The 12,504-nt window shown below is 54.3% G+C and overlaps 2 protein-coding genes across 2 annotated transcripts in view; both read right to left on the bottom strand.

The window, feature by feature from the left end:
* PDC (phosducin) overlaps positions 1-12,504 on the bottom strand; it is a 99,923-nt gene that overhangs the window by 41,423 nt on the left and 45,996 nt on the right. The gene's annotated exons all lie outside the window — the stretch shown is intronic.
* RECQL4 (RecQ like helicase 4) overlaps positions 1-12,504 on the bottom strand; it is a 42,994-nt gene that overhangs the window by 19,490 nt on the left and 11,000 nt on the right. The window contains exons 2-6 of the mRNA XM_019530992.1: positions 7,603-7,636; positions 5,775-5,881; positions 5,192-5,335; positions 3,302-4,392; positions 2,550-2,649 (exon numbers count right to left, since the gene is read on the bottom strand). Coding sequence (XP_019386537.1) covers positions 2,550-2,649; positions 3,302-4,392; positions 5,192-5,335; positions 5,775-5,881; positions 7,603-7,624 — 1,464 coding nt within the window. The 5' untranslated portion in view covers positions 7,625-7,636. The remainder of the gene's footprint in view (positions 1-2,549; positions 2,650-3,301; positions 4,393-5,191; positions 5,336-5,774; positions 5,882-7,602; positions 7,637-12,504) is intronic.

The following is a 12,504-nucleotide window of genomic DNA, read 5'->3' as shown; positions in this document are numbered from 1 at the left end:
TCCTGCAAGACCGTTTCAGGCTGGACATAAGGAAGAATTTCTTTCCTGTCCGAGCCCCCGAGGTCTGGAGCAGCCTGCCAGCGGAGGTGGTTCAAGCCCCTACATTGAACACCTTCAAGAGTAAACTGGATGCTTATCTTGCTGGGATCCTATGACCCCTGCTGACTTCCTGACCTTTGGGCAGGGGGCTGGACTCGATGATCTTCCGAGGTCCCTTCCAGCCCCAGTGTCTATGAAATCTATGAAGACAAACATCAAAATTTCTCTTGAAGGCGTTCAACATGGGTGCTTGAACCACCTCCGATGGCAGGCTATTCCAGACCTCGGGGGCTTGGACTGTAAAGAAGTTTTTCCTTATGTCCAGCCTGAAACAGTCCTGGAGGAGTTTATGACTGTTTGACCTCGTCATCCCTTGGGGCGCTCTGGTGAACAAACGTTCCCCCAGATCCTGGTGGTCACCCCTTATAAACTTGCAGATGGCTACCAGATCACCCTGAGCCTGCGCTTTTCCAGGCTAAAGAGCCCCATGGCTCTCAGCCTGTCGTTGTAAGGTCTGTTCTCTTGACCTCTGATCATGCGCGTGGCTCTCCTCTGGCCATTCCATAACAGAGAACAGCCTTTGCCTCCCGACTGTTTGTGACACACAAATGTCCCTGCTTGGGGGTGTCTGCAGCGTCCCTGGATTGGTACTGTGCAGAAGTGGGGCCTCTCTTGTCTGCAGGGGGTTCAACTAGATGATCCTGGAGGCCCCTTCCAACCCTACGGTTCTGCAATGACTTCCTTGGCTTCCCCAGGCATAGACAGCTGCCACTTCCTGTTTGCGCAGATCTTTCACACAGGAACGGGGGAGAGGAAAGTTTTAAACCCGAGGGAAATGCAACTGCAAACCCACCAAGGTTGGCAGGGGAGAGTTGTGGCTCTGGCTTCTGGGCTCCCTTTGAACTCATTCACAACTGGAGAATCTAGGTTGAGACTTTCATGGGAGAGACTGTGGAGTCTCATCCCTGGCAGCTTTTAAGAGTGGGTTAGAGATGCTTGGCTGGGCTGGTTTAGATGGAGCTGATCCTACCTGGACCAGCTGGGACCTCCTGAGGGCCCTGCCAGCCCAGCTGCTCTGAGAGTCTATAGCAGGAATGAGTCCTAGCACATAAGAGGGTGGGAATACCCAGATCCAGGGGCAGACCCTGTAGCTCCACCCAGACTTTAAAGCCAACTGCCTGGCCATGACAGCTGCATTTCTATGCAGGCAGCAGTGAGAGTCCGTTGACGCTCATATTAATCTCATAATGACAATCATAATCAGTTGACCCTGATAATGGCTCATTGTCATCTATCTAAATGCTGTTAATCTCTCTCAACTCCACAGGTGTTAACAACCCTGTCTCCTTTTTAATGATTTTGAAGTCACGCTATACAAGCCAGACTTTTCTCTGCAATGTTGCTGTTCCTGGTGATTTTGTTGCCCTGAAGGGCAATGAAAATGGTTGTGAGGCTGGGGGACATGACTGGTGAGGAGAGGCTGAGGGAACTGGGCTGACTGAGTCTGCAGAAGGGAAGACCGAGGGGACTGAATAGCAACCTTCACCTCCCTGCCGGGGGGCTGCAAAGAGGATGGAGCTGAGCTGTTCTCAGTGGTGGCAGATGACAGAACAAGGAGCAATGGGTTTAATTTGCAGCAAGGAAGGGTTAGGTTGAATATTAGAAAAAAAAATCCAAACCTCTCTTACTAGGAGGGTGGTGAAGCATTGGAACAGATTACCTAGGGAGGTGGTGGACTCTCCATCCTTGGAGGTGTTTAAGGCCTGACTTGACAAAGCCTTGGCTGAGATGATGTAGTTGGGGCTAGTCCAACCCCCTGCTCAAAGCAGGACTAGATGTGACCTCCTGAGGTACTGTCCAACCCTCATTTTCTATGATTTTATGTCGCTCTCCTATTTCACAGCCCTGCAGACTGTTTTTAGCTCTAGCCAAAAACGTTACTGTGAGTGGTCATATTCACCTGAGTGTAGAAATGACTGACAGTGGAGTCAGGAGACACTGTCCAGACACTCAAGAAGGCTAGGTTTTGTTTTCTGAATCTGAATAAAAGATGGACATTTAACTGTAGTGACTACAGGACTACTGAAATACCACCTTCAGAACCTTTTTGCCAATCTTCTTGTTTTTTAAACTTTATACATAAACTAATAAATTATTGGAAGGTATACCAGTTTGCATGTTTTTACTTTGATCTCACACTGAATAATACAGCTCTGATATTACACTGAACACCCCTGTGGCATATTAGGAAAGCATCTAGTTTCTGTTTCACTGGAAAAAATGTTCTATGTGAGGTATCTGCACCCCCCTTTTTAAAACCCTAGGTCCACCTATGCCCAGATCCATCAGGAACTGTCTGCAGCACAAACCCAGACCCTGGCAGGGCTCGCAGGCCACACTCCAGGTCAATGGAAACGGCACAGGGGGAGGGAGCAGCCTGGAGAGACGCTGCAGCATGGGACACGTGTGCTACTTTTGGTCAGTGCGCTGGGCAGACAGCAGCAGCTTACCTGCTTGCGCAGACGGTTCCCCCTCAGTGCATAGCCCTTGACGTACGATTTCTTCTTCAGGTTCAGGCGCACAAAGTTGCCGTCCTTCCTTGGGGGTGGCCTGGAAAGTGAGTGTGTCATGAGGAGAGGCCATGTGCATGGGGCTGACTGTATGATTCTATGACTGCACTGGCTACACCCAGGACAGGCCTCACTTCACTGCCCCCAGGACAGGGAAATGTCAGCAGCAAAGTAGGTACTCAGCCCTCCCTGCAGCCAGGGTCAGCTCAGTCTCCTGGTGACATTTGGCATCACACTCTTTCACAGGCAGAAGCAAAGGGGTAGGAACCAGTAATTCACTGAGGGATCCTCAGGACCTCAAGCAACAGCTGCCCTGGTTTGTAGAAGAGCCAGCTGGGGAACGGGGGAGAAGCAATTACCCTGCATGCTACCTTCCCTGCACTACCAGGCCCCCGTTAAGCGAACACACAGAGCGCTCCATGCAAGCTGCTGCGCGCAGTGCTTGGAGGATGGAAGGGGACAGGGCAGTGCTGATCTCCGCCTGCTGGCTCCAGCACATCCTGGGGGAAGTATTAAGGGCAGGGGGATTTGGCCTCGTTCGTGGCCACCGAGGGAGAACGGTGTGAAGGCAGGGGATGTTGGATGCTGAGGGTGGCTCTAGGCTCCATTGCTGGCCCCCGTGGGCTGCGCCCAGGCCACCCTGCTGCAGACAGGAGGGCAAGCCGGGGGGGTGGGGGGGGTGTACAACCCACCTACTGCCACAGCCTCTGGTGCTGGTTCGGTGCATGCCCTCCCCTTCAATCTCCCCCAGCAGGTTCTCAGCGGGCACCGCGTTGTCTCGACCCTGCACCGCTCCAGCATCCGCAGGCTGTCCGTCCTCGTCGGCGCTCGGCTCCGGCCTGCGGCTGGAGCCCCGCACTCTCCTCCTCACCGGGACAGGGTTATCCCCTGCTGCCGCCTTGGCCCGCTTGCGCTTTGGGGCTACAGCTTTGCCATCAGGGCTCACTGCATCCTGCGGCCTCTTCCTGCTGGTAGCTCTGACTTTCTGGGCCCGACTGGGCACGTCCTGTGGAGAAGGGGCTCTTTCCACCTCTGCCAGGCTGGTGCCAGCCTCCTCTTGCTCTGCTCCCTGCCCAGCACCTGATTCATTGCCCTGCTCCTTGGGGAGCTGTCCCAGGTCCCTTTCAGAGGCAGCAGGGCCAGAGTCCACCTTGCAGCTCCCCTGGGGGTCGTGTGTGGTCTGCTCATGCTCTGTGTCTGCCCTGCAGCCGTCTCCCCTGCAGCGATCCATGCCAGATCCCCGGCTGCTTCTGCTGTCTTGGGAAGGCTCACGTGGTTCCTGCTGCTTTCTGCTCCCCTGCGAGAAGCCTCCAAGAGGTGGGATGTTCTCATTGTCTAGGGGCTGGCTGCTAGCCCCAGGGGCTCGGTGTGGGAATGGGCTGTGCTGAGGCTGATCCCTGTTCTCACCCCCAGTGCTGTGAGCACAGTCCTCTTTCAGCCTCTCCTGGATGCCCTGACACCGATCGAGCCAGCCAGGGTCCAGGGAGCCCAGTCGCTGGGCCACGGTCTGCTTCAGCTGCTGGAATTTGTTCACTTGGGGGCTCGGATTCAGCCCTGCGGAGAGGATGGCAGGGGCCAGCCGTGAGAGTGTCGGCGGGAGCAGGAGGGCTCCCGGCTCGCCAGGCTCAGAGCTGCTGACACAATCCCCGCTGCTCTCTGACACTGGTGTCCCAGAGGGCTGTGGGGAGGCCCCTGCAACGCTGCCCCCCAAGCTCTTCTCCGACCGGGGCACAGCCAGCTTCTGCCAGGGCTTCCAGGGCTTCCACAAGGTCACAGGGCGCTCCTGGGGCCAGGAAGACATGGTGGTGAGTACCGGCCCTCACCCACCTGGGCACTGCTCTGCCTGCCCCACTCTGGCACATACAGCCTCCTCTGCCCCAAATGCAAGTGCCCCTTCTCAGGGCAGCTTCCCCTGCACCCAGAATTGAAGAAGCTGCTCCTTGCTGGCCATCAGCACTGCCAGCCAGCCAACCCGCTCCCTGGGACAAAGGCCAGCCCCATCCAATACCCTGACACACTGTCAGCCGGCACAGGAGCTACGGTGGAGAAAGGAGCTGTTCACCCTTTGAAACTTCCAGCCGGACAACAGCCACGCTGGCAGCTCTGGGCAACACTGCTTGAGTGCACCTGTGGCTCTCAGATGGGCTGTCTGCTGTGGCAGCTCAGCTCTCAGCGGCTGCTCCCAGCAAGAGCAGAGCATTTTTCCACAGCTGCCTGCCTCCAGGAACAATCAGCACCACGCAGCCACACTTCAAGCACCTGGCATGGGTGCATGTCCTGGCAGAACCCAACCCAACCATGGTGAATGAAGCACCCAGAGAGATCTTTCCTATGGGCACCAAGATGCAGCCACCTCTGAAGGGGAACACAGCACTGTTTTAAGGCCACAGCTAGCATGTAATGCTCCCTCATTATGACCTATGACATCCCTGCCCCAGCAACCTGACAGCAGCTCACTTCAGCCACTTCTGCTTTCAGGGCCACTAACAGCCTACCTAACCCCCTTCACAGCCTGCTAGAGCAGTCCCAGCTCTGTGGCCCACCACCCCTTCCCCAGACTTGTAGCGGCTCAACCCCCAGACCTTCAGGGCTGCTCCCAGGTTGGATTTGAGCTTCATCCCGAAGTACTGTGCTGATGCCTGCAGCGTGTTGCGGTCCTGGCGGCTCAGTGTGGGGGCCGTGCGGGCTCGGTTGAGGTGGGCGCCCCAGCAGCCTGAGGAGGGGGCCTAAAACAAAGAGAGAGTGGTTAGTTCCTAGTGCCTCTTCCTGTCCAAGCCAGGGTAATGTGGACATGGGCCCAGCCACATCCAGAAATGACAGGGCTGAAGGACCAGAGGGCACCTGCACATGGACATGTCAAATCCCAATAGCCATCAGGTCGTTCCAGTGGGCAATGTAGCCCCATCTGCTCACAGATGGAGACTGACAAGCCCTCAGACACATACCAATCTGCTACCCTCTTGCAGCTGCAGCCCAGAGGCCGAGATCTCAGCAGCTGTAAGCAGGCACAGACTGTTGCTGCCATTACTGCTTGGGCCCAACCTTGCCATGTATCCTCGGTCACCAGTGTCAACACAAGAGCTGAGCCCCCCCAGCCTCACAACTGCACAGCTCCCAGACAAGCCATGGCCAGAGGCTGGAGTCAGCCGAGCATCCCTGGGTTACCTGCTCCACAGCAGAGGCCTCCTTTGCTGCTGGCGGGCAACCTGCATTGGGTTCGAGGCCTGGCTGCTTTCTGGCTTGCTTTAGGGCTCTGTATTCCCTGTACAACGCTGTGGGAAAACACACATGGTTACAGCCAGGCTTCCAGAGGTAGCTGGGATAGGCACCACTGTCTCCAGAAAACCCAGGTAGGGATCTCAGCAGAGAATGGCTATATTCACTGACAACTTGTCCCTCTGTGTTGAACCGCTTCTGATCCTGCAGTAACAGCAGGTCATCAAGAGAATCCTCCTAGTTATCCCCTCTACCTGGGATCTCCTGAGCATATGTATATTAACAACCCTTTACCGTAGCAGGATGTTGGCCTTTCCCTGCAGCAGGTTCAGGCTCAATGTCTAGTGCTGTGTCAGGTAGATTTACTAAGAGGTTAGATTATGGATCTGCTTGAGACGGTCTGGACAGAGCTGACCCTGACTAGATGTGACCTCTGCAGGTTCTTTCCAGTCCCACTTCCCTATGACTTCATTATTCATCCATTATTTAATGACTGGAGATGCAGCTTGGAGCAGATGCAGAAATCAATGCAAAACCCTTAATGAGCGTAATTAAAGCTTCACATTCTGAAGCTGTCCCTTTACTTAACCTGACCCATGACAAATGCTCCTAGGCCAGCAGTTCTCAACCTTTTCAGACTCATGGGTCTCTCAGAAAACGCCAACTCTTATAGCTTTCACTTTTTTTTTTTTTACTCCAGAAAAATAACAGAGCAGTTTCTCCATTGCAAAGAACACAGGAAGACCCCAGTTATACACACGGGAGTGAGAGGCATGGCCTCTGAATCAGAATCTGGATCTTAAATGCTGGAGGCTGCAATGGAGAGAGGAACAGGGGAAAACCCTGGTCATTTCCAGGTCGCTCTCCCTTTCGGCTTTTGCTCTCTGCGACCGTGTGATGCAGGAGACTGACTGGGCAGGATGGAGCCCAATCCATTGCAGCTCTTACGTCTTATTTGAAATCTCTGGGCTCATCTTGTGACACGTGTTTGCACCCCTAACACTGTTAACACTGTGGCACCCTCCTGTACCCCTGAGAAGATCTCAAGGCATCTAAGGCACTTAGCTGAGAATCACTGCCCTAGAAGTTCAGTGGACAACCTGTGTGCGCCATTTGAGGCCTTAAGGATTTAGTCTGCCAGCAGAAAGCCGTTTCCCTGCTCACGTGCCCTGAATACACATTGCCTACATGCCTTAAGGGCCTTGTCCTGCAAGATGCCCTCAGCTCCCACACACTTCAAGGACAGGGGCAGTGAAAGCCAGCTGGCAAAGATGCAGGTGATGGGAGCCCAGCCCCTTCCACAATGGGGCCCTTGCCCCACCCCTGTCCCACTGTGCCCCAAGAGGATTCACGCCCGTTCCCCTCTGACCTGCGAGCAAGCTCCCACCCTTTCGGCACATGCCACATGCTTGGTTTGGAGCTTGTCCCCGCACCTTAATGGTTTGGGATGGGGAAGTCCCCAAGCCACAAACCTTCCCCATTCCCAAACCCTCCCCAGCAAGGAGACAGATGAACAAAGGCTGAACCAGCTTGAGCAGGAGATAAAAACCTATCACCCTCTCTCCCCTTTCCAGATGCCCATAGTCTAAATGACTGTTTTGACCTTGTCAACACAGAGCAACGCACCACCCACCCGAGGATCCAAGAGCCTTGGGCATAAATTAACATGAGATTTCCTCTGCAGTACATGGCAAGTGGCCCTACATGCAGACCCCCATTAATGAGCCCCCACCAGCCTCAGCACAGGGGTAGCTGGAGGTGCAAAACTCACACTTACCCTTGGTCTCTGCTGGAGCCATTTCAATGTCCTCCTGCAACAGAAACAGAGAGACATGAGGTCCAGGCAGAGAAGGGCATAGGCAGCAAGCTGCACCCCTGTGCACTCCCCTCGCCCACTCCTCCGGCCTGGACCCGCTCCCTGTGCTCCACCTTGTAGAGGGGACACGACAACAGCCTCCAACACTTGATGGGCTGCCAGAAAGAAGAGGGAAAGCACGTCGTCTCTCTTGCTGCAGAGAGAACACAGACCCATGGCTTGAAGTTGCAGCAAAACAGGTTTCGATTGGAGATCAGGAAACGCTTCTTCACTGTCAGAGGGACGGAGTAGAATAGATGCCCAGGGAAGGGGGGACTCTCCATCACTGGAGGTGTCAAGGAGAGGTTGGGCAGCCACTGGTGGGGGATGATCTAGGTGTAGTGATGCCTGTGCTCTGCTATAGGGCTTTGCTAAGGCTTTTGGGCTTAGCTGGCTGCCCTGCCCCCTATTTCTGCAATGTGTCAGGGGGGTTTTAAGCCTCCCCCCCGAGGCGCTGGGTGCTGCTGCCGCCCAGGCTGGGGCTGGGGCTGGGCTGTGCCAATGCTCCTGCTGGCACCAACCCCGCAGGGTCCTGGCTGGAGCGTCTTGCCCCCGCGCTCAGGCTCAGCCCCACTGCCGCCCAACTGCACTAAACCCACTCCTCCCAGGACAAGCTCTTTGCAATTGGGACTCGCTCCAGCACGTGCAGCCTAGGACAAAGCACCAAGCATATTTCAACAGGTGATCTGCCAACGCTAGCCCATTTAGCGCCTCACTTGGGGTCAGAGGTGCAGCAAGGGGCAGGACTCCAGGGGAAGTCACGTTAGCGGCTCTCACCACACACAGCAGAGGCGGAAGTGGGGTGCAGAATGACCCATAGACTTGCCCTAGACCAGGTGTCAGGGAAGCAAGGGAGGGCAACATGGACACAACTCCGGATGCCCCATGGTCTAGATCTGGCCTGCAAGGACCCCTGCAGCCCGGATCCAGCTCAGGGCACAGGGCGAGTTTGACACCCTCAGTTTAGATCACAGAGCGAGTCCACACAGGAGCGGAGATGAGCTCTCTGCCATTCCCGGTCCCCAGCCCCTGAGTGCTGGGCAGCAGAGCTTTGGGGCCTCTCTCACTGGATGCAGTTCTACTTTCTCAGCCTTTTTAGTTTGCAAGGAAAATGGGACAGGCCAATTCAATGCCACTTTTAATTAAGAGAGAGAGGACCCGACATAGATAGCAAACAAAAGTCCAGGCAGACAGATGCCCTTCAAGCCTCCAGTGGGTGCGAGGAAGGTTAACAAAGCTGCTTGGATGCCTTACGTGAAGAATGTACAAAAAGTGTCAAGGGCCAAGATGCACACACTGTGCCTCCCTGTCCTGCCAAGTGTCATGTGTCTGTCCTGGGTATGCCCAAGAGCCCTGAGACAGAGCACAATGATGGTACTGAGCAAACCCTGCTAACAGCCATGGGAGCAGGGCCAAGCCCAGCCACTCAGCCCTCTGCTTTGTTCAGGGCCAGTCATTAAATGAGAACTGCCCACAGGTCCCCGAGCAGCCAGCAGACAGTAACAAAGAGGTTTCGATCAGGGCCAGCTCAGGCCGGGTTAGAACCGGCAGCCTCCAGGGGACAGGCTGCCCCGCCATCTCTTTCCGAGTCAAGTCCTTCGAGGGCTTCCCCGTGCAGGAACAGCCCCACATGCACAGACCGTCCAGGGGGAACTTTCTTCAAGCTGCTCACTGCCGAGCCTGGTTTCTTCCCCCTCCAGCCAGTCTGTGTCATCTCCAGCTCCCCCCAAAGCCTTTGCAGCATTTTAAACGGCAGCTTGTCAGGACAGTTTGCTGCCCCCGTTCCCTCCCAGCCCGCAGAGCGGATCAGCCTCACTTGCTACAAATCCTCCATAGCATTTCTCAGCAGCAAGACACAGGACTGACCAGCTCGGGGGTCACAGGAGCTGTCGGGGTGAGCCGGAGCCACAACACGGCAGGCACAAGGCAAGCTGCAGCCAGCAGCCTCCGGGCCCAGACCGACAGCCACGACACATCACACGGGGCACGGAGCAAGCTCCTAGCACAGAGCCACTAAGAATGGTTTTATACAGCGTCGTGCAGGCAGCTGAAACCAGGGGACAAGCTAGAGCCACTAGTGGCCTGGGAACTGTGGCTGAAAGAAATTCCCAAAGCAGTGAAAACCTGCATCAATGGTGGAGTCTTAATTGAGGGGGACATCATTCGCCATGTCAGGCCAAAGTCAGTAGAAGGCGGGGGAGCTTCACACCTTATAGACCACCATCTCTCAACCTGTGCGTCAGGACTCAGAAGTGAGATGTAACAATATATGAAAGCATCACAAACAAACTTGAAAAATTGATCACATCTTGCACACATTTTTGGAAATAAAACAGATGCTGCTTGTGCCTCACCACATGCTAATAAACAGGGATCTGGGTTTTCCGTTTGCTGCCCTGCGCCAGGTCCTGCACACTAGGCCATGGAGGGCCAGGCTGCAGCCCTATGCCCACTGTGGGTGCATGAATCTGGGGGGAGGGGGCGAAAACATGCTCCCCCACACCCTACACCCCCCACCTCATACCCACAACCCACACACTGAGGGGCTGGGGCCTGTTTTCTACTTAAACTATTTACTGGGCTGGGACCGGCCATCAATGTTTACAAGTGGGTCCTGGCACAAAAAAAAGTTGAGAATTGCTGTTATAAGCTACCCAGAGTAGATATATATGCAGATATATAGTGCAAGCTTTCCGACGCGAGGTTCACTTCAACTGTATCTGGTGAACTGAACTTCAGCTTACAAAAGCTTTTTACTATTTCTGTAAGATATACTTATAAGATATCTTACAAAAGTACACACAGACAGACAAAATATTTCCACACACATGCACAGAATCAGAGAGAAGCCAGGCTGGGAGAGATCTCCAGCGGTCAAAACCAGTCCAACCCCTGCCTGAGGCAAGATCAGCCCTGTCCAAACCAGCCCAGAGAAACCATCATCTAAACTCTTGGTAAAACTATTGTCACTCCTGACACAACACCAGGCATCTCACCCAAGCCTGCCACAAGGAAAGCCCACGAGGTCAGAATGCTTTTAACACCCTGGATCCCTATTTGAAATATCTGGTTTTATCATATGAATCCTGTTTGCACACCTAACAGTACTACCAGCATGTTGCACCCTTGTAAGGCTCTTCAGGCACCCCAGGGTGCTGCAGCACCATGGTTGAGAATTGCTGGGATAAAACAATTGAAGGCACCAATACAGACTGGGGCCTAATCAGGCCACAGGACTCCAGAAAACGGCCTGGGGCTAGCACAGGCTGCAAGCCAAAAACAAGGCACCAGTGTGGTATTGCTGCCCCAATACACTATGGCAGACGCGGCTGCATGAACAGGAGCATCTCAGGGAAGTCGCAAGAAGTTTCTTCTGCTCTACTCAGCACTGGTCAGGCCTTGCCTCCGGCACCTCAAAGGAAGATGTGGACAACTTGGTACGAATCCAGTGCAGAGTAATAAGATGAAGAGAGGTCTACGAAACGGGACTTGGAAGGAAAGACTGAAAGAAATGGGAATACTCTGGAAACGAAAAGACGGAGGATGAATTGAAAACATGTCTCCTAATACAGGATTCTAGAGAAGTTATACTGGTATCTGTATATGTACAGGAGGGAGATCAATTGTTCTCTCTGTTCACAGGGAACAAGACAAGAAGCTTAGGGGCTGGACTCAATGATCTTCCAAAGTCCCTTCCAGCCCTAATGTCTAGGAAATCTATTAGTAATGAGCTTGAGTTACAAGAGGAGATTTTGGTTGGAGACCGGGAACAACTCAGAGGGGTTTGGTGCTGGAAAAGACTGAGAGAGGCGTGGAGTCTCCGCCACCAGAGGTTTGAAGTGCAGGTTGGACAGATGCTCGTCTGGGTGGTTTACTCGGGGATGATCCTGCCTGGGCGAGCCATGACCTCCGGGGGCCGGCCAGCCTGGCTCATCTACGATCCCGTGCAAGATGCAACCGGGGCTGAAGTTTGCCCTGCTTCTTCTCAGCCACAGGCTGGACCTTGGAGGTCGGTTTCTTTGAAAAGATGCATCTCATTTCTGCGGGCGGAGGAGAGGAGAGCATGGCGCTCTCAGGCAGATCAAAGCTGTTTGTAACCCACGTGTGGAGGAGACAAGTGTCCTCTGGGATCTGCACTGGATGACTTGACACAACCTCCCTTAGCAGGTGGTGAGTAGAGCAGGGAGGGCAAGAGCGTCGTTTCCAAAAGGGCTTCTCCTCTCCAGCCCACCAGACTGGTGTTTGCCACCCCCCGCCACCGACAGAAGAACCGAGGCGCCAGCCACCCGAACCCTCCAGCTCACACACTCATGCCTAGCGCGGTGCTGCGTTTCCCCTCTGCTGACACAGGGTTGCTCCTAGCACGTGCTATACAAATAGACTTTTTGCCTACTGCTTTTAATCTTATGTATTTTCACTTCTCGGCCTCTTGAAGGCTCAGACCAAGTGTTGTATTGCTCTGTAGGCTTGACATAAGTCCTCAACCTTTGTATGCTGTCTGTGGAAGGGAGCGAGCAAGAGCGTGTCTATGGAAAAGGAAAACATCAGCTGGCAACTGGCTGAAGAACGCAGACAGATAAAAGACCAAAACAAGAAGAATCTGGCCCAGAACAGCGAGAGAACAATGGCAATCGACCTTCAAGGAAGAACACAGCGATCACCCAGCAAAAGCCCAGAGTACCGCAGGGCTCGGTGCTTGGACCGATACTCTTTAATGTCTTCATCAGCGACTTGGATGAGGGGGTGAAATGTACTCTGTCCAAGTTTGCAGATGACACTAAGCTATGGGGCGAAGTAGACACGCCGGAGGGCAGGGAACAGCTG

The sequence above is a fragment of the Crocodylus porosus genome, unplaced genomic scaffold (assembly GCF_001723895.1).
Source record: "Crocodylus porosus isolate Cpor-Errol unplaced genomic scaffold, CroPor_comp1, whole genome shotgun sequence".
Classification (NCBI taxonomy): domain Eukaryota; kingdom Metazoa; phylum Chordata; order Crocodylia; family Crocodylidae; genus Crocodylus; species Crocodylus porosus.
Note: the sequence above shows the minus strand (reverse complement) of the source record. Positions and strands in the feature narration are given on the sequence as shown.